Source organism: Melopsittacus undulatus, chromosome 6, assembly GCF_012275295.1.
Source record: "Melopsittacus undulatus isolate bMelUnd1 chromosome 6, bMelUnd1.mat.Z, whole genome shotgun sequence".
NCBI lineage: Eukaryota > Metazoa > Chordata > Aves > Psittaciformes > Psittaculidae > Melopsittacus > Melopsittacus undulatus.
Window position 1 is genome coordinate 604,565 of NC_047532.1, and position 20,259 is coordinate 624,823.

General features: G+C 41.0%; 1 protein-coding gene across 1 annotated transcript in view; it reads left to right on the forward strand.

The window, feature by feature from the left end:
- LOC115945990 (CD166 antigen-like) overlaps positions 1 to 20,259 on the forward strand; it is a 93,531-nt gene that overhangs the window by 51,738 nt on the left and 21,534 nt on the right. Inside the window, exons 2-6 of the mRNA XM_034064305.1 lie at positions 9,502 to 9,602; positions 12,199 to 12,418; positions 16,953 to 17,017; positions 17,378 to 17,465; positions 18,324 to 18,506. Coding sequence (XP_033920196.1) covers positions 9,549 to 9,602; positions 12,199 to 12,418; positions 16,953 to 17,017; positions 17,378 to 17,465; positions 18,324 to 18,506 — 610 coding nt within the window. The 5' untranslated portion in view covers positions 9,502 to 9,548. The remainder of the gene's footprint in view (positions 1 to 9,501; positions 9,603 to 12,198; positions 12,419 to 16,952; positions 17,018 to 17,377; positions 17,466 to 18,323; positions 18,507 to 20,259) is intronic.

Genomic DNA, 20,259 nt, shown 5'->3' on the forward strand with positions numbered 1-20,259 from the left:
TATGCTAATAGCACATCAGGTGCTAGCTTATATATGCATGTACATATATATATATATATATATGAGGTGGAAACAGACCTGGTATTTAGCAGCATTTCATACCATCTCACATCAGTAATATCCACAAGTGGAAACGATGGGCACCAAGGTCACACCAGCTTTACGTATTTCCCTATCCTTGTCTATGTTTCATCATTGTATAAAAGTCTGTGTAATGTTAACTCTTTCTCTTCATGTGTAGTTTGCAGTGTGTGCTGTTGGCACACCTCTTGATTTTCAGCAGACTGCTTGAGAAAGGCAGGCAGAGATTAAGCTTTCAGAAACAAAGGTAGTGCTGATTTCTCCCATTGGTGTAAGTGCACATCTGCTTCAGCTCATCCTCCTACAGCAGCAGACAGCTGCCAGTACCAGGGCTGGCTACAGGCATCAGTGAAGTTTCAAAAGCCATGTCTGTGAGGAGCCTATTAAATCTAAAGAGAGCCTCGGAGGAGCTGTCAGTCACTTATTTTAGCATAAACCACAAGGATTTATAGCATTAGTCTTTCAATTAACTTTTTCCCTCACACACCTATGTCGTTTTTGCTATGGGTGAAATGATAGGTCTTGTCTCCAGGTAACAAAGACCTGTTGATGGTTCAGGATGGCTATATTCATCTTATCTGCATCACTTTGTCCTCTCTCTTATCAGTAGGGAATGCAGTTAGAAAACAGATGGAGCAGCCAACAGCCTATTGTCAGCTGGGAGGGAGTGTCCATCCCACCAGAACCACCTGGTGGCACATAAAGCTCACACTTTCTGTTTAGCAGCCTACTTTCCTTCTTAATTTAGAAGGACTGGACATTTTCTCCTGAAAGCTTTTCCACCCACTCAGTGTTACAGAAGGATAAATGTGTCTTTCATCTGTGCCCTTGAAAGTTGAAACTTGTGTAAGCCTTTCTCTTCTTTCTCTTCTTCCTTTGAGGTGATCAGCGCTTGGTTTTTGCCACAAGTAAATGATGTTCAGTCACTGAAAATAACATTCTGTGCACATTACGCATATTACAGTCACGAGTTCTGATTTGCTCTGTTGGTGAAGTCTAGCTGGTTTCTTTGGGAATAAACAGATCTGGTAAGTGTGACTGCAGTAGGGAAGTGTGGCAGGACACTGTCTATCTGCTTACCTCACAGCCTTTGAAGGGCAGGTAGGAAGAAAGTGTTTGTGATGCACAGTGTTTGATGCATGATTTCAGGACTGGGACTTCTGCAAATGTTTCAGAGCACTAGTAAAGAAGGAAAACCAGAACTGATGCTTTCTCTTCTCAGATGCTTCTCTGCCTGCTGGAAGCCCTCTTTGCTGCAGAGGGGAATAGTGGTATTGGATAACAAGCTAGGGAGCTGGACCATAGGATAGTTTTGCATGAGTAAGCAAATGCCCCGGGTGAATGTGCAAGTAATGGAGAGAGTAAGGTTTGCAAATCTGGAACATAGTTAATAGTAGAGATCTGGCCTTTTTCTTAGCATAGATCAATAAGCATACATTTCTTAGTGCCTAACTTGTTAACTAACCGTATATGGAAGGTCCGTCTGCTCCTTGTCCTCATACCTCCTTATGGATCCTCACAGGCCAAAATCTAAAGCGATGTACTTACAAGGGATACTTGCAGATAGACAAGCTAGCATATACTTCACTAGCATATGTTTTATTAGCATATGTGGGCCATAATGTGTGTGAAATAAAGCTTTTTCTTAACCCTGTGTTTTCCATAGTTGGAGAGGAACACCCTGGGTTGGGAACTCAGGCACACTGCTGGTTTTGTTAAATGGTGATCCCAGCAAAGTCTTAACACAGTGCTGTGCACATACTTTCTCAGAAACAGCAGTTGACCAAGTGGGATGTGCCTCTTTGTTGTCTTGTGCTTGCTTTTTCCCATTGGCTTCATCCTGTGCAGGCTGTGATGGTGGGTAGAGGTTAGTGGCTGTGGTAAGAAGGGGGAGCCTTAGTGTCTCCCCCTATGAGAAACAGTCCATTTGCTTCCAGATGCTCCAGGAAGGAGCCAGCAGGTTTCAGCCCCATTTGCCATCTCCAGTCCAGTGCCACCACGACAGCAGCCTCATTTCCCAGGCTTCTTGGTGCAATGAAGCAGCAGTGCACACACAAGGAGAAGGATGCAAGAGGCAAAAGTTCAGCCTCCTCTTTCTCCCTTGGTGCACTGTCAACTTGGCATTGACTTAAACTCTAGGATGACAGGTAATTTACTCTTATTTGCAGTAGCAAAACAAAATCTCTCTAGTTTTGATGTGAAAAGCATGTACTGTTTAGCTTTTTATTCAGCATTTGTGTATAAATGATGGTGGGTTTTTTTCTGCACTATTAGCCTGTGGGGTGTATTGAGCCACAGTGTCAATATCAAATTATGAAAAAGCAAGAGCTCTTTTTTTAGTATGCTGTCTATTGGCTTTCCTTTTTGTGAAAGGGAAAAAGAATTCATAGCAAAATACAATGGAGGATTTTAGATAATTGTTTTTTGAGCTGCTGATTTTATTTGATTTATAAAAGCTTTTATGTCCCTTTAAACTATTGGATACACTGCAGCGTTGCTAGTAGTTTTAGCAAATGGGTAAGTGCTTTAGAAGGGCAACCAGAAGTGTAATAGAAGTACACTGCAGGAGCAGCCAGAGGCCAACTGCAGAAGGAATGAGAAGTTCCACCAAGCTACAAAGGTCTCGTTAATCCCATTTTGCCTATAGCTATACCCTTTAAAGTTAAAACTCATCGCAGTATTGACTCAGAAGCTATTTTGCCACATTTGCTGCTCATCTCTTGGCAGATAGCTTGTATCATCAAACTTGAGTAAGCTGCAACTCACTTCCCTGGCAGATGTGCCAGACTGCTTGTAAAAAATCACACCATATGCTGGTAACTATTTTCATCAAGTAAATTCCATTTTCTAGTATGTCAAAGAAATTACTCATAGCTCCTTTAGTCATGGCTGCAGTTTGAACAGAAGTATTTATAAGAAGATGTGTTGGCCATCCTCACTCTGAGTTATGGGAACTATCTTAAGCAATGTTTTGTAAAAGCTTGCATTAAAGTAAATCATTAACAGAGGCTTTTCAGTGCTCATAGAAAACACAGCTAAAGTTACTGATGCTGACCACAGCTTGCCAATGTTGGACATGTCTTCTGACATGGTTCCACCCGGAGCTTGTGAAATCAGTCTCTGCTAGCCTTATACTGATTCAAGCATTTTTAAGTAGGTGTTTTTTCACTGTTTGCTCCTATTTGCAATGGCTTAGAATTGCACTACTTTTTTTCCTTTTGATGCCACCACCACTATATATGTAACCTTTTAAAACCTGTAAGATCTACTCAAAAGACTTGAAAACATCAGCCTGCAAAACAAACTGGTTTTGGATTAGCATCAAATCCAGAAATAGAGTTGCAGAATTCTGAGCCAAAAGCTAGGGTTTCCATAAAATAGTGTGATTAGAAAGCCATAGAAATCCCAGGTGATGTTTTGGGGTAGTGGTTTGTGGAAAGCAGCTTAGGATTTCCCTTTGAAAAGAACATTTTGCTATAACAAAGCCCATGCGGCACAAAGGCAGTGGTGGCTTTCATGGGTTTTCCTTCCAGTTCTTTAGGAGATTTTGGAGCCTTCCCAATTTAAAAGGATAAGATTAAAGAGCAGAGATGTGCTTATTGCTGCCAAGCAAAACGCAGCTTTCCTGGTCCCATTTCAGAGCTAGACTTAGCAGTTTCCTTTGTCTTCTTGGAGCTGGGCATTGGAAGAGAGGCTGAGGTGGGAAGGTGGGAAGGTTGATGTGCTGACACAAGTAATATATTTTGTGGTAGCATTTTGCGGTAGCATTTTGCATCAATTACTGAGCTTTGAGCTGCTCATTTGGTCTCAGGCTTTGCAGAAGCTTATGCTAGAACAGCTCTTTTTATGTAGTTTGAAAGCTTTCCTAACTTGGAAAGCAATATATGTTTTACTCTAAGTGACAAAGAATGCATTTAATGGACATTTGAAATTTAAATTGGTATGACTATGGACAAATTTCTTTTGTATACCTATGAAAAATGCTAGACACTTCTGATGATTGTAATTACTGTCATGATTATTGCTTTGTATATAATATTTGATGTTCCTAACCTGAGAAAAGGTTATTAGTCATCATTATTTAGATGCATTCTAGGTGTTTTGGTACATTCAGACTGGAAAAAGCTTTTCTTCTCTATGTACCCCTGTGTACTCCTTTAGCAGCGATGATGATAGCAAGTGTTCAGAGAAGCACTCAGTGTGAACATCCCTAGGGTAAAGCTTACAGTAACCCCTGTAAACTATGCGTTGTACCATCTGCTCTTGGAAGGACAGAACCTTCTAAGACCTCTGCCTGGCAGATTGAATAGCCCTTAGTGAAATAAACAGCAGTAGTCTGTTTGTGATCAGTTAGTGATAAGTCCTAGAGTTTTATTTGGGCATGTTGTAGGACTTTAAACACTGTGGTTAAAGTGCTCCATGGGATTTTTGACCTAAACTCATGAAGGCCTCAGCCTTGAGCTGGCATTTAGGATTATGTGGAAAGCCGAGCTACATGCATGTGTAGAAGAACTCTGCATCCCATGTGATGCACAACTGGCTAAGCTATAGAGCAAAACACCAGGGAGAAGCATGCACTGACCTCAGTCCTCTTGAGGAGGGGGCTGAGGCTTTCTTTACTGATGAGGTGATAGACCCTTGCAGGCTTGGTCAGATGGGATAAGTTATCTGGTTTCTAATTATAGTTCATTTCTTTGTACTGATAAGGAAAACATTTGATGGACTTAGGAGTAGGAGCATAGTATTTATTAAGTGCTCATAGAAAAAAGGGTTTCTGAAATGTTGACATGTTTCTTTCAGGAGTTTTTCCTCATTTGTAAGGAAAAGCTGTTTTAAACAAGCATTACGCTTCCTGTAGGCTAATGATAGCAGAGTTCTGATGGCATTTAATGCCTGCTCTCTGGTGGTTTTACTATCTTCTTAGCTTTAAATACTTAGCCTGTTTCCTGATGTGTACTGCCTGATGCTTTGATATTGCTGGGTGCCAAGCTCCATCTTCTTAATCTGCCCTGAGTACTTGCCAACATCAGTGTTAAGCACAGAAATAGTTCTGTTTGTGTGGGCTTGACTTACTTGTGTCTTTGGAGTTACGTAGGCATTTCTTTGACCAGCTTGTCAAAAGAAATTCAGCATCCCAACCATGTTTTGGGTTGGATCTTTCCCCCACCCCCAAAAAAAGGAAAACAACCCCAAATGTGCATTCCCATTCAATTGCTTCACATCTTCAAAGAGCTGAAGTTAACAGGGATGATTCCAAAGGGTAATTGCAGTCCATTGCATCAGTGCTTAGATGATCATAAAGGAATTTTTTTCCTTTGGTGTTAAAATTGCCTAGGCTCTAATATTATTCAGGTTTTAAAGCTCATTGAAGGAATACTATGATAAAGTATAAGAAACCCTTCAGCAAGTTCTGTTATGTTGATTTACAAGCGTTTGTTACATTGAATACTATTGGATATATTTATCTGAAGTTAATTTCCCTTGAGTTGATTCTCTTGTAACTAGTAGTCCTTTGAAGTCCTAATTACCCTTATATGGATTTGTTTCACTGTTTAAACAGGTAGAGATAAGAAACTATATAGTGTTTATCTATATCAGATAGCATATCCACAAACATGCAGTCTTTTGGTTTTAATCATATTTGTATGACAAGCATAATCAATGGTAGAATTTTCTTGGAAGTATTAACCCTGCTTCCCTACTGTGATGCCCCAGTGTCTGATACAGGAAATGATCATAGCACCAAACTGAAATGGGACCTGTTTTATTGCATGAATCTTGATAACACAAGCCTGTTGATGTTTTGCTTGCTTTAACCCATCTTTTGATATCCTGAAGTGTATCTTGTGTTTTCAGTGCTGGCAGAAGATTAATGACCACAGGCATGTCTGTGCGAGCTGTGCGTAAGAGTGCCTCTTGTAGCTCATGTGAAGAGGCCACGTAGTGAGCGATCCCCATACCCTGAGCCTTATTACTGTAAAGTAAGGAGATTTTTGGCAGGCATAAGCAAGGTCAATTGTCTTGTTAGGCCTCTGGAATTTTCCACTGAAAACATGCAGAGAATGATCTCTGCCAAGGTTGTAGTTTCCCACTGTGTTTTTAGAGTAAGGTATTTAATTGCAATTATAACAGGTGATAAACATTAGCTTTGTAAATGGTAGTAACCCCTAGACTAACCAATTAGAGCTCAGTATCCAAGGCTGTTACATAAGAAACTTAAGGGTGGAAGGGTATAAAGGGAGCACTGTATCTGAATAAACTTTGGTAACGGCTTGATCACATTGATGGTCTCCCCGTTGTCCATGACTCCTGCGTCAACACAGGGGAGCTGGCTGGGCTCTTAAAGGTGCATCAGAAACACAGATATGATGTCTAGTAATTTCTTGTAAGTATTATTCCCAATAGTTGTCTATGTGCTCTCCTGCAATTAATGAGGTAGGAGGGCCTTGACATTGACCCTGTGTGGTGTTAGGGCATGGAGCAATTCATTCTATATCTGTAGATCTTGCTTTATATATCTATTATTTAATTTCTTTAGAATGAGCTGGGAATTATGTCAAGGGCTCTCAAGAAATGATGGCTGATGGTAAGGTCTGTTGTATCATTAAGCAGTCATTCAATTTTCTTCTTCTTCCCATCATTTGACAAGTATACCCGGTAGCAGCAGAGAGGAGTTGCTGGGTTTGTTTCTTAAAGGTAAGGTTTTGCAGGTTGCTTTGTGACAATTACTGCAGCTCCTGCAGTGGAAGTTTGCAGTTACTCAGCTAGTTTGCACTCCTTGAATGTCCTGTATTTGTTGCTACAGAAGTGGGAGGAGAAAATTTTAGAGCAGGGCTCTTGTATTCTTGTAAGGATCATTTCTGTGCATTTAAAGTAAAACTTGTGTGGTTTTGGTTCTGTGTTAACAGATTCCTAGAAAACGGCAGAATTTATGGCAAGACATGATTTTGGGGTGGTTTGTTCACCGTAAGGAATGCTTTTGAGATGAAAGAGGTTTTCTGAAATCAGAGGCCAGTCTTGCCTTTTATCAGGCCATTCACTGATTACCTGCTCTGAATGATAAATGTAAATCATTGCCAGAAACAGTTTCATTCACATTCAGGAAGCTGTTTGTCAGTTCTCCAGGGACGGATGCTCACTGCATTAGGGACTTGCGGGGTTTGAACAGGTGTATAGGGGAGAACATCCTCACAGATCCGCAGGGTCCTTTTGTTTTTCCCTAATGACAAGGAGTATGTCCTAGCAGGAGGAGCAGTTTCAGGTTTTCCATGTAATGCAAAATACCATTACAGAATTCAAATTACCAAATGACACTAAACTGGAATTTGAATGGGAACTAACCAGCTTACTAATAGAGTGTGTATTTGCAAACCTCATGTACTTTCACATCCACGGGAGAGAGGAATGCAAAGGACTGCTTTTTCCTAACTCTCAACAGGAGTGAAAATTAGGATTCAACCTGCAAAGCCAAAGCTGCATTGTTCCCTTCCTGGAGATCAAAATGAGGGTGAGTGTAAGTGAGGGCCAAGGGAAGAATTTGTTCCCAGCTTCAAATTTTACTTCCATGTACAGTTGTGAAACATTGGTCCTATTTCCATAAAATCAGACTTAGCTGGTTTAGTTTTTAGTTTAAAGGCTGCTCTTACTCAGCACCATCTAGTGGGCTGAGCTCTTGTCACTTAGAGAACTGCTGGTCTTTGTAAACGGCACAGCAAATGAGAGTATGCAGCCCTTGTAGTGTGAGTAACATGTTTGTGACTAATTGTATAACAGAACCAGAAGATCAGCAGTTGTTCAGTTGGAAAGGAGCAGTGTGAAGGAAAGGAAGTTTAAGATACATGCAGGTAGCAGTGCCTGTCAGCTCTTGCGTTCCTTTGGTCCCTCCAGCCTGTTTGCCTGTTTCTCTGCCTTACTGTGGAATGTTGACCAGGTTGTAAGCATCTCTAAGGAAAGATTTTGGAGTACTGTTTTTGTGTGCATTACCACAGAACCCAAGTCACAGCCTCACTTATTACTGTGATACAAATGGCATATATGATGCTAACAGTAAGCTTTGAAATCCTCACCTGAGGAGAATGCTGTGGAGTCGTTCTAACTGGAATTGTAGGCACGGGAGTCAGTGTTCAGCTTTTTGAAAAGACATGATTTTGTTGAAAGAAAAGTAATCTGTTGGGAAAACTCTCCCTATAGAGAGCTCATCTGCAGTCAGTGTAATTGTCAGGCCATCACAGTAACTAGCTGCCTTGGGGTTTGGGGAGAGGTAAGTGATCTGAGGCTCAGGTCCTTGGGGGTGCATGGGAATGGGTTTGATTTTTCCAGCTCTAGCAATAAGGGCTGAATCCCCTGGAAAAGTAATGTTTCTATAAGGAATGGATGTCTTTGGGGCTCTGGCTACATCACCAGCATCCTGCTGCTCTCCCTTAAATAAGGTTTCTTTGGCAGCAAGCCCTTCATTTTGCAGCTCCAGTTGCAAATGAAGGGAGAGCAAAGTGGGAGAGATCCTGAGTCTTGGGCAGAAGACACTGACAAAAGCTGCAGACATCTGGGTAAGAGCAGGCAGCAATACACTCAGTGACACCAGGCAAGCACCAGAGGCAAAACCTTCCTCCAGTGCAAGGAGCAGGGGCAAATACAGAAAATAGGAACAAAGCAGTTGCATTAGAGCAAATGCACCAAGTTGTAACAGCTTTCCCTTTAAGCTTCTTGTGTTGTAACATTTCGTCACTTTGGGGGGTGCTTTTTTGTTCAATTCACATGTTTTGGGCAATAAGTGGGTCAGTTTTATACTGTAAATTTGTATGCATTAGCACAACAATATTGTGCTGAGCTTTCCAAAAAAGCTGTTCTTAAATAATTCATGGAAGTACTTCACTTTTCCCAAATCTGAATGTATGAACTAGTTTGTTTCCCGAGTTTAAGGGTACCCAGCATTTGAATAACATTGTTTGATTTTTTTTCTTCCAAGTGTTCAATACAGTGCAGCAGTCAGAGCATCACTTGTCTGCTGGCCTCCTCACAGTATTGCATTGCAGCACAAGCTCTGCAGGCAGAAGTGGCTGGGGTTTGAGATGAATAAAGGTTAAGGGTTTTCCCTTCTCCTGAAGTTTTAAGTTTGAGACAATAGCTGTGGTTACTGATGGCGATACACACATTCATCTGATTGAGTGGGTGCAGTCCTGTTTGGAAATGTACCCACTTGACTTTAGCAGGAAATGTGGGTCCAAAAAGGTTGTAATGTTTAAATGAACAAAGTTAATGACAGGAATACTATTTTATTAGAGGTTTGGGTATAAATCCTACATGCTGGAAAATAACCATTTGTCAAGGAGGTGGCTCTATTTGTAATAGCTGTGAACCACATGTTAGCTAGCATATGGGGACTGAAGAAAACACTTAAAATTGTTTCTGTTTCTCCTCCAGCTCTGGGATTGTACACAGTAAATGCAGTATATGGAGATACTATTACTATGCCTTGTCGTCTAGAAGTACCAGATGGTCTTATGTTTGGAAAATGGAAATATGTAAGTATAGCTTACCTTACATTCACTAAAGCTGGTGTGTTATATTTTTTGTGTGTGAGATCACAAGATTCCAATTGGTAGGATTTCTGCCTCAGATCCAGACATTCATTCCTGTGGTTGTAAAGCTACAAGATTCCAATCTGCAGAATTCCTGCCAAGGGTAGAGTTTGAGGAATTAATCTCATTGTTCAAGAGAAATAATTATTTGGGAGTTTTCTGCCAACCTGTATTAGAGATCTGGCACTTTACCCAGTGGTGTCTCACTTGCTTGATAGAGCCATCGTTGTACATTTGAGTACTTCTGAAGTGGGCTGCCTGAAGCAGGACAGTGCTTTGTCCCTGGGAAAGCGACGTCCCTTGCTTGGTTGGTCTGACAGTCACTGAACACTGTTTCATGCTGTATTGTATTTAATGGATGCTGAAGAAGAGGGCAGAGCAGATCTTAGAGTTTCTGGTAGTTTCACTCTGCTGTTTCTGATGCACAGAAGACAAAGGTGAAAACACGGTGTCCTCTTGGTTCTCTTGGTCAGCTTGAAGTAGGAACATCACCTGATGCGCTTCTATATGCGATTGGTACCCCAGGCCAAAGGGAGAATAAGCATATCAGTCAAATGAAACCTTGAAGGCATGCATACTGAAAAACACCAGAATACCAAAACCCTTATGCTTTTCAGACTGACATCAGCACAGTTGGTTTTCTTGCTTCTGTGAAGTTCAGGTGATTTCTACTCTAACAGTGGATTTATAATTATGTAGTTCTCTCTTTGTAAATGGCATCTACCAGACTGTTTTACATTATCCTGGTCTGCTGCTGGGAGGTGTGTCATAATCCTTCCCAGCTCCTTCCTTTGTACCTGGAGGTTTGCAGCTCTTGCAGCCCTCATCCACTCAAGAGTTCCTTCTCTACAAACATGTTTTGGGAAGTGATGGCAGAAGTCAGTGGGGAATGTTATGCCAAAAAGTTCAGTGAACTGTTTCACATAAGGTCTCAGAAGATGCAGTTGCCTGCATTTTGCAGTGTGTTTGTTTTAGTCTGCTGGCTTTTTGGGGGAAGACACAAGTCTATATGAAGATCCAAGGCTATTTTGAGGGAAAAGAAACTCATTATCTCTGTCTGGTGCATTTGGATTGCTCATCTCAGACAAGTACCAAGCAGCAAATGGTATAGCTTCTTCTAAGTGGAAAGGGACGTGAAACCCAACATACAAAAGAGCCCATCTAGTTGCTATTGTATAAATTCTTGACACAGTGCATATAACCAAGTAAAAATGGTATCTGTTCTCCCAGGTCATCTCCCAGCCAGGCAGTGCTTGGTGTGTGAGCAGATGTTAGGGGTTTTGGCTAGGTGAATATTTCATTGGAAGAAGAAGGAACTACATTTGCTGCTCTGCTGCTTTGGGAGCAGCAATTCATGTTCCTGGTGGGAGCCCAGGAGCACTGGGTAGGCTTAGAGTTAAGAACTCTTTTGACCTTGACAGCCAGTTTCCTGTGTACCAAGTCAAGGCAATACTTTCTTTCCTGTGTGACAGACATCTAGAGTGATTTGAAAGTGGGAGAAGGAGAAAGACTGTAAGGGAATTGAACCTTCACTTTAGCTGTTGCCTCTTGCTCCTTGCCCATCTCTGGCAGCACCCATCTCTTGTAACAGCATCTTCCTGCTTTTGCAGCCTCTGCAGTCAAGCTGAGGTTTTGTGCTAGGAATGCAGCTTGTATGAGTGCTGCAAGGTGCAAGGGATAAAAGAGAATGGAAACCTCCTTCAGCTCCCAGCACAATAGTGAACATAGAGTCAGCCTTTCACCTCACTTTAACTACGGGCAAACAGAACCCATGCCTGCTCTGTGTGTAAGGATGGGGGGAATCAAATCCTGCAGAACTCCACCTGTAACTTTGTCTCTCAAAAATGGTTATTTTTTGTATGGGAGTCTTGTGCAAGGTTGTCAACTTTGTATTTCTTCTTAGGATGGTAACAGCAAATACTGATTAATACAAGGAGGAAGTCTAGAAAATGGTGTTTTGCAGATTATTGGGGCATGCATAAGTAACAACATTTGATTTATGTATAGTCCCATGCCACAAGCTCCTGGCTCCTTTCAAAGCAAACAAAAAAATAGTTAAAAACTAATTTAGAATAAAATAGGCACTTTTGCCTGATTAAATCCTGCATTTGGAATGAAGTCTGTATATCCCAGACAGACAGTGTGAATACGTAAAACAATCATGGAAAGAAAAAGGAAACTGAAGCTTCCAAGTCAAGCTCAACAGAATGCTTCTGTTTCAAGTACTTCTTTTTGTACAGAGTAGCTGGTGCCAGAACCAGCAGGCCTCATCAGAGAAGGCCCTCTGCTATGCTGAGATTGAGCCAAGGGATTGAAATGATCTCTACTGATGATATTCTCTGTGTGTACCACAGCAGTCTTAAACTAGCTCTTGTATTACATTGAATTTCTAGTTTGTATAGCAGAAATTAATCAGGAAAAAACCCATCTGATGTAGTTATCAGATTTTGCTATCAAATGATGCATTTGTACCAATTGCAGATCTTCAGGAACTTCTAAATGAGTGTGCAAACTAGAGGTATTTATCTTTTTATTATAGGAAATGCCGAATGGATCTCCAGTATTTATTGCCTTCAGATCATCAACAAAAAAAACCGTGCAGTATGATGATGTACCAGAGTACAAAGACAGGTTGAGTCTCTCAGAAAACTATACATTAACCATCAAGAATGCAAGAATCAGTGATGAAAAGAGATTTGTATGTATGCTTGTTACAGAAGATGATGTATTTGAAGAGCCAATGATAGTCAAAGTCTTCAGTAAGTAGATCTAGTTGTTACTACCATTAACATTCATCAGCATCTCAATTGTAAAGTACAGAAACTTTTGTTTAAGGGAAAGATTAAAGCCAAGAAAGTAAGTTTGGCTGAGTCAATTACTAAGACTAGCAAATCTCTGCAGCTTTCCAGAATGTAATCTACTGGTGGCATTTATGTAACAGGACTGCCTGCACTTGCAGTTTATTCATGATAAATGCTGGCTCAAAGAGAATTTTAGGCTTTGATAATGACTCACTTATATGATGTCATTTGGCCTTGGAAATGAAAACTGTAAAATTAGCACTGATTATTTTCCATTTGTTGTCCAAGTGAATTTTTCTGCAGGAGGGAAGCATTAACTGTGTGCAGTCTGCAAGATGAGATCAGGGGAGAGGTTTAAAGCAGCACTTAGCAGCCTATATGCAATGGTACAAACTGCGAGGGAGAGAGTGAGAGGCTGGAAAATGAGCTGCCAGCCCCAGATGCTTATTCTGTCCTCTCCAGAGCTACCAGGGGGAATACCGATTTGCAGTTCCCTCTTAGAGCACAGCAAAGTTTTAGTGATACTGCTATAACCCAACTGCAAGGCTGATCTGCAGTGCAAACCCCTGTGCTCTGGGGCACAGTCGTGCTCAGGTCATACAGGAGTGTGGACAAAACTGGCCTTTTCCCAGTGCTGATTCAGGACAGAAATGTAATCCTGCAAACCCTGACTCAGCCCCCTTTTTAGGGGCACAGGTCTGAAGGACAAAGGTTAGCATCTGTAAATGCTGCCCTGTGACTGCAGTGGGTCTCTTCCTCAGCTTCATGTTTTTATATGGTGGGGTATTTTAGCCTTTGGTGCTCTTCAGATGCAGCTTTACACAGAGTAAGTCTGTTGTGGCAGTGTGTTGCCTGCAGGGATGGACAGTTTCAAAGAGATCACACTTCTGCTTGAAAAATGCTAAGTCATGCTTTGGAAGGACAGCCTTGTGCAGAAGGTGTCAGAGTCATCAGGGATGTCTGTTGGTGGCATAAGTGAATTTGAAGCTAGATTAGGAATCAACAGTAATTCTGTTCCTTTGTTTCACTTTCAATTTGACTGCAGGAACAATTGAATTAATGACAATAGGGAGGAGTGTGCTCAGAGCACACATAGTGAGCACAGTGCTTCAAAGGAAATGATGAAGAATTATCATGTTTACTTACCACGCAGCAGTAAATAGGTAGATGAGAAAGTGGTATACAGTAAAATTAAATGCTAACTGCTTGAATTACTGTGTATTGTACTAAATATTAACACAAGGCTAACTCAGCCAAGGGGTGGATTCGGAGACAACTGCAGGAACAAACTTGCCAACAAAGTGTTCAAGCTGACAAGCAGGTATTCTTTATTGCTGCACCAGGAGGCACGGGGGATAGCTCCTTCTAACGTGTCTCCCTATTGCTACACAAGCTGTCTTTCTATATTCCCTGGACATACATACATATTCATGAGGCTACGTATGGATTACATCACTTTCCAGAAAGCTCCCCGCATGTGTACAGAATTGTGGTGCTGGTCTCTGAGGGTCGTTTACTTCTTCCAACAATCTTCATCACTTCTGGCAGCCTTTGAAGCACGCGCAGTAGATGCTTGTACCAGTTTAATTGGTTTGTTAGCACTAGAGATATAATAACCCTCCTGTCCTCCTCGGTTAGTTTACCCGTAGCCTATCCTGGACACCTGCTATTCCCAGATACTCCTTATTCCTGCATCCTGTTCTTCTAGACTGTTTTTCTTAAGACTACATCAACTCTAATGATTTATCTTGTGCCAGGATGTTCTCCAGCTGTACTCTATTGTTTTTCTATGTATTATGCACCTCAGTAATTTTCCTTTGCTACTGTTACAAAGCCATCAAACTTAACATTGCTTAAAACTAATTCTAAAAGTTTATATATTCCATTTTGTGTTCCCCCTGTTTCAGAGCACAGCTTGTATGTTTTATTGTATGCATTAGTACTAATAGAGAAATCTTCTATTTGTGAGAGAAGGTTAGGTTAGAGGATGCCACACGTACTGTGGCAAACTTAGCACTACAAAGAGCAATAACCCTTGCAGCTTTTAATGTTGAGTTCACAACTTTATTTAGGGTTATTTTAACATTTCTTTGTGTTTCACTTCCTTACGTCTGGTTTCTGGTTTTTCATTTTTGCTTGCTTGCTTTCTGGCTTGCTTGTTCTAATTACAAAAGAGTTAAGAATAGCCTGCAGGCTTCATTTATTTAACCAGCAGAGTTTCTAACTTATTGAACCACAGATACAGAGCTAAACTGCAGCAGTGCGGACCCTCGTAAACCAAAATCTTGTGCACCTGAAACTCAGCTGTATCCCAGAAGTGGTGCCTGACACTGGGTTTTACTGGAGCTTGTCATGTCCTCAACTGTGCTACCTGATTAACTCAGAACTAAGGAGCTGAAATGGTTCATTGCACAGGTACCACCTGCTAGTCTCATTTACTGGACTGCTCAAACAAGCTCTACCAGCTTTCCAGATGGATCTGTCAGCATCTTTTTAGTGGAATTAAATGGCCATGCTTGGTTTTTGCAGGCAGTAAGCTTTTTCCCCCCTATTATAGGATCTATACAGAGTTGCAAAATACTCTGGCATGCTTTTAAACTGAGAGATAAGCAGTGGGCTGAAGCTGCAAACCCACGAAAGTGGGCTCTGCTGCTGCCAAGTTTACAGTTTCTTCTTGCTTCATACCCTGAGCTAGTAAATGCCAAATAAGTCTTCTGTCGGGAATTACCTTGGTGCACGTGCTGTGGCTGTGGGAATCTGGCAGTGGGTATTTGCTGTCAGAGGCTCCTCTGAGGGAGAATGTGGCTGCTTCTCAACTGGTACATTTCTCTGCTCAGTGACCAGGTCATTCAAACAGGGAGAACCACACAGGGCTACAGAGCAGGAGTCTTCCCTTTCCTTCAGTAGGAGCATTGCAGGGCTGGGAAGCCCAAAGGACCAAAAAGTGTTCTTCTCAAACCAGACCTGAGGGAGATAGGAGATGAAAGGAAGCAAAGCTGAGGCAAGGAAGGGTGTTTTAGCTTAACCAGCTGGTGATTTGTAACAGGCAATGAAACTGTGAATGTTTATGGAACCCAAAAATCTGAACCAGAAAGCCTGTTAATGGTGTTGTGAAACCACACTTGCTTGAATTAACATTAAAAGGTTTTGTCCTTGACAGGTTCTTACAGAGACTAGGTTAACGTTTTTCCATTAAAAGTAGCAAAGGAGAAATAAGTATGCACATATCTTAAAAGAATAATCTTTACTAGCCCTTTGGAGAAACTGTGATGGTTTTGGTGTATAGCATTGATTTCTTTTTGGTTGTTTGAGTTTTTTAAACTGTCAAGTTAATAGGTTCTTTTATTGCCTTTCATTTCCTTTTTGAGCTGTTCTTGTTCCATTCTGGTGTAGTCTTCCAAGTGAACAATATGTGTGCGTTTGTATGCACACAAATACACACATATAAACGCACACGCCTACAGAGCAAATGGATTATTGTTGAAACATGCTGGCTTGCAATCTCTGTGATGGCAGGAACAGCACACCTGCACATCAGCTCATCAGTGGGTAGAGATTTTGGCAAGGTAGTAAGTTCACTTTGGGCTGGGATTAGTGGCACACACACATTATTTATTGTAGAGCTTGATTTCCATAAGCTGGCATGGTTGAAGATGTTTCCGTCTGTAAAAGTATATAATATGAATGCATTTTAATGCAGTATAGCTAGGTGCAGAGGCGCTTTTTAACTGTATAAACATTGATTTTTTTTTTTCCCCCTTGCTTTTCCCATCTCCCCATAAAATTGTGGGGAAAACTGTCTCTTTTGAAGATAAAAAATTTGCATTCCGGGCTTCATGCCAAACTATTTTAACAGACAAGTTATATAGTCTCTAGAAAGTACTCTTTTATGATGGAAACATTGATAGATCCTCCACTTTGGCAGGCTAAGAGGTCCATCTACCATAATAAAAGCAAATAAGAAGACATACTGGCACTGAAGAAAAAGTTTATATTTTTTTAAGGAAGTCATAACTAACTCAGAATCAGTTTAAGTAATTACATTTATCTCTATCATCTGAATTTCTTACAAGTAACAATCACAGTTAGAAAAGTAAACATTAGATTGATTACGTTGAATTGGTTCCTTTATAATGTGACAGCTCAGCTACAGTAATACCCACAGTAAAGCTGCTTTTCTGTTGCTATCGTTTCTATACCACTCGTATCTTCTCCAGCGTGTGTATCACATAAATCAGATCAAGTTCCCTTCCCAGGTGCCGCACTGGTCTGCCTGGCTAAAAAATGTGTTGTCAGAACCCGTGGAATTCATTATGACATGTTTTAAAGTGATGGCTTTTCCCTTTTCAATCCATTTGCTAATACTGAAATACAAGTATCTCACTTTTTCCTTGTAACGGCAAAGTCCATGAGGGCTCTTTAGTAACATTCTGTTTTTCCAACAGCTGTTTGTGCTCCCTTCACTAGTACATTTATCCTATTTATGTTTTAGAACAACCCTCTCAACCAGAAATCTTGCATCAAGCAGACTTCTTAGAAACAGAGAAGCTACAAATGGTAAGAGCATCATTCTCCCTCCACGTTTTGTGCCTGACAGCTGCCTGAAGTCAACATGGAGAAAGGTGTTGGGATGAGGCTCAGAGAAGGGTGCATGTGTGTCTGTGAGAGATCGTGGTCTATAGCCAGTTCCCTCACCACTGCTGTACTGGCCCATCCTTGTCTTAGGCCCACCAACAAACCCTCTTCCAAACTGCACCTAAGCCTTGTTGATGGGTTTTGTCCTATTTAAGGAAAACGGTTGGGATTAAGCGTTTGAACCTATGAGAAATTTTTACCCAAAGCACCATAAGCAAAAACTGAATTTATGTTAAAACATAGAGGAGAGAAACAGCAACTAATTCCTGTCTGTTCTTGCAGCTTGGGGAGTGCGTTGCAAGAGACAGTTATCCTGAAGGCAATGTTACGTGGTACAAAAATGGGAGAGTTTTGCAGCCCATAGAAGAAGGTATGTTTCAATAATAGGCAAGATCTCTAAATCCTCAGGCAGGTGTATGCGTGAAGAACTGTCTTTGTAAGAGTTGCTCTACTTTAGTTTAATATATTATTCCTTTAATGAAAACTCCTGGAAAGATGAAACTGGAATGAAGCTTGTAGGCCATTCAAAGCACCCAAGCTATGCCATATAATCTCTTCCTTTCAGTTCCAGCTTTAAAACTACATCATGGGGAATGAGGGTTGCCTTTGTTAATACTATTGCAAAGCTATTCTTGAGCCTGTGTAGCTAGTGGAAACCTGAATCTAATTTCCAGCTTCTTATTAGGTGTTAACTGTCTCAGTTTCATACCTGGCCAATATTGTGTTTGGAACATGTAGATAATCATGTCTTTATGCAGGTCTTAATTTTCCAGGATATTTACAAAGAATGATTGTTTTCTCACTCTCTTTCAAATTTGATTTTGACAGGCTAATCAGACCACAATATTTTACCTTCCATAAAGTAGACAATACTTACAAAATTCAGTTGTAAATATGATCCTAAAAACTGTTTTTCCCAGGATTTTTGAGACCTTCTTTCTGCTTAAAGATTGAGCTGAGATTTGTATTAAAACCCCCACCAGTTTACAGTTAGTTTTCTGGTTTGATTTGCTCTGAGATGTACAGCATGTTAGGACTTTGTTGTTGATAACACGTTCCTGATGTACATCAGTGGCAATACTAGAGGAAAACTGTACAGTCTCTTGGGTAATTTGTTGTGTTGCTTGCCTGTTTGTATCCTGATAACCAATACAGAGTAAGCAATAACATGTAGGAAAAAAGGCTGCAGGTTTGCCTGTGTGACACTGAAACACTATTTCCTTTTCAGTTGTGATCATAAATTTGCAGAAGATTGTGGACAAGTCAACTGAACTCTTCACCATGACATCATCTCTTCAGTACAAGCCAACAAAGGAAGATGCGAACGCCAGGTTCACCTGCATTGTGACATATTATGGACCATCTGGCCAGAAAACAATACAGTCTGAACCAGTTGTCTTCGATGTTCACTGTAAGTTATTAGAAAGCACTTGTTATTTTATGGAGTCTAACTTGGGTGTGGGAAACAGAATCAGAGACATTCTACAGAATTACAGACATTGTTGCTTGCCTGTTGAGATGGTTTCTTCAAAGCTGATTTGCAGCAAGAAGGCCTGAGTACACTCTGTGTAATTTTTACTTCAGATATACCTGATACTTCTTCCTAACATTAGAATGCTGAATCTCAGGACTGTGTTGACAAGATGAAAGTGGTAGCCACAAAAGCTTAGTGAAACACACTTTTCAGAGCTCTAGCAGAGGTTAGAGTGGTTGATCAGTGACTCTTTGTACCCCCTGAAATACGCAATAAATATACAATGTGGTTTTTAGTATACTAAAATGTTGTCATTTTTGCAGAGACAGCACCAAACAGCTAATGCAGGCAGACTACCTTGCACATAATGCAGTAGCTTGTATACAGCTGTAAACTGCTGATTTTTACATTTAAAATGTATCATTTGAATACTGGTAGATTTTTACATAGAAAATCTATAAATAGTGACTTCCAGCTGGCCTAAGTCCTAAAGCAGCTTTGTGGAAATTGTCATTCTCCTTTGGATAAAAGAAATGGGCTGTTGGCAAGGAAAGGTCATAGTTGGTGGTAGCAATTAGAGAAGGGGGGAAGAGGGTTTCAGAAGTCCTTGTTTTGGGAGTCTCCTACATTAGAGATATTCAAGGCCTGCCTGGACAAGTTCCTGTGTGATGTACTCTAGGTTACCCTGCTCTTGCAGGGGGGTTGGACTAGATGATCTTTTGAGGTCCCTTCCAACCCTTGGGATTCTGTGAGTGATGCAGTCTAAGTATACAGTCCAACGGCTAATGGGATCTTGCTGTACCTTGTGTAACAACTCTGTAATGCGCTTGAATACAGGTCTTCCAAGGTTGGGATAAATTTGATTACATAACAGGTTAGAGTCAGACACTTTATATTCATGCTACTTCCAGCACTGGTGTCTCCCTTGCAATTACGCAGTTGTGGCCATGGTGGATCTGGGATAGCAGCATTCGTTTAGTGAGTAACTGTCTTTTGGATCCCAGACTTGTGCTGTTGTGGAAAGCAGACTCTCAGGTTTAGAGAAACACATGGTAAGGTGGGCCAGGCTGGGGATATGTGCCACTGAGAGGCAAGATACAGCTTCCCCAGGCTCCTCTTGTTTATTTGTGAAAGTAAGGGAGCGCATTACCTGTGCTAAGCAGCGCTCAGCATTGCACTGAACGCTGTTTTCCTGTCATCAGGTTGTGCTTTCCTCAAAAGGATGACCTCTTCACCTTAAGTAACAAAACACTGATTTGTTCTCTACTTCTGTAAATACTTTTTTTTTCCAGTTTGGAGTATGAAATCAAAGATTTGCTCCTGGTTGATTGCAGGAGATAGAAATGTAACATATTCCAGCAGGGAAGACTGGTGATTTTTAAGAAGTCATTCTTATCTGTCCATTTTTAATCCCATTCTGTTCATCTCTGTGGGAAAACCTGTTCCAAATTAAAATCCTAAAAGTCATCTTCATTATAATTCATAGAATCATAGAATAGTTAAGGTTGGAAAGGACCTCAAGATCATGTAGTTCCAATCTGCCTGCCATGTGCGGGGATGCCTCATCCCTTTTCATTCTTGAGACAGCTTCAGCTCCAAAGGTGCTGAAATGGGAGCTGTTTGGACATGGAAGGGAGTCGAGGCTACTGTATCTGAAGGAGGGAGGATGTAGCTTGTTGAAACCCAATAC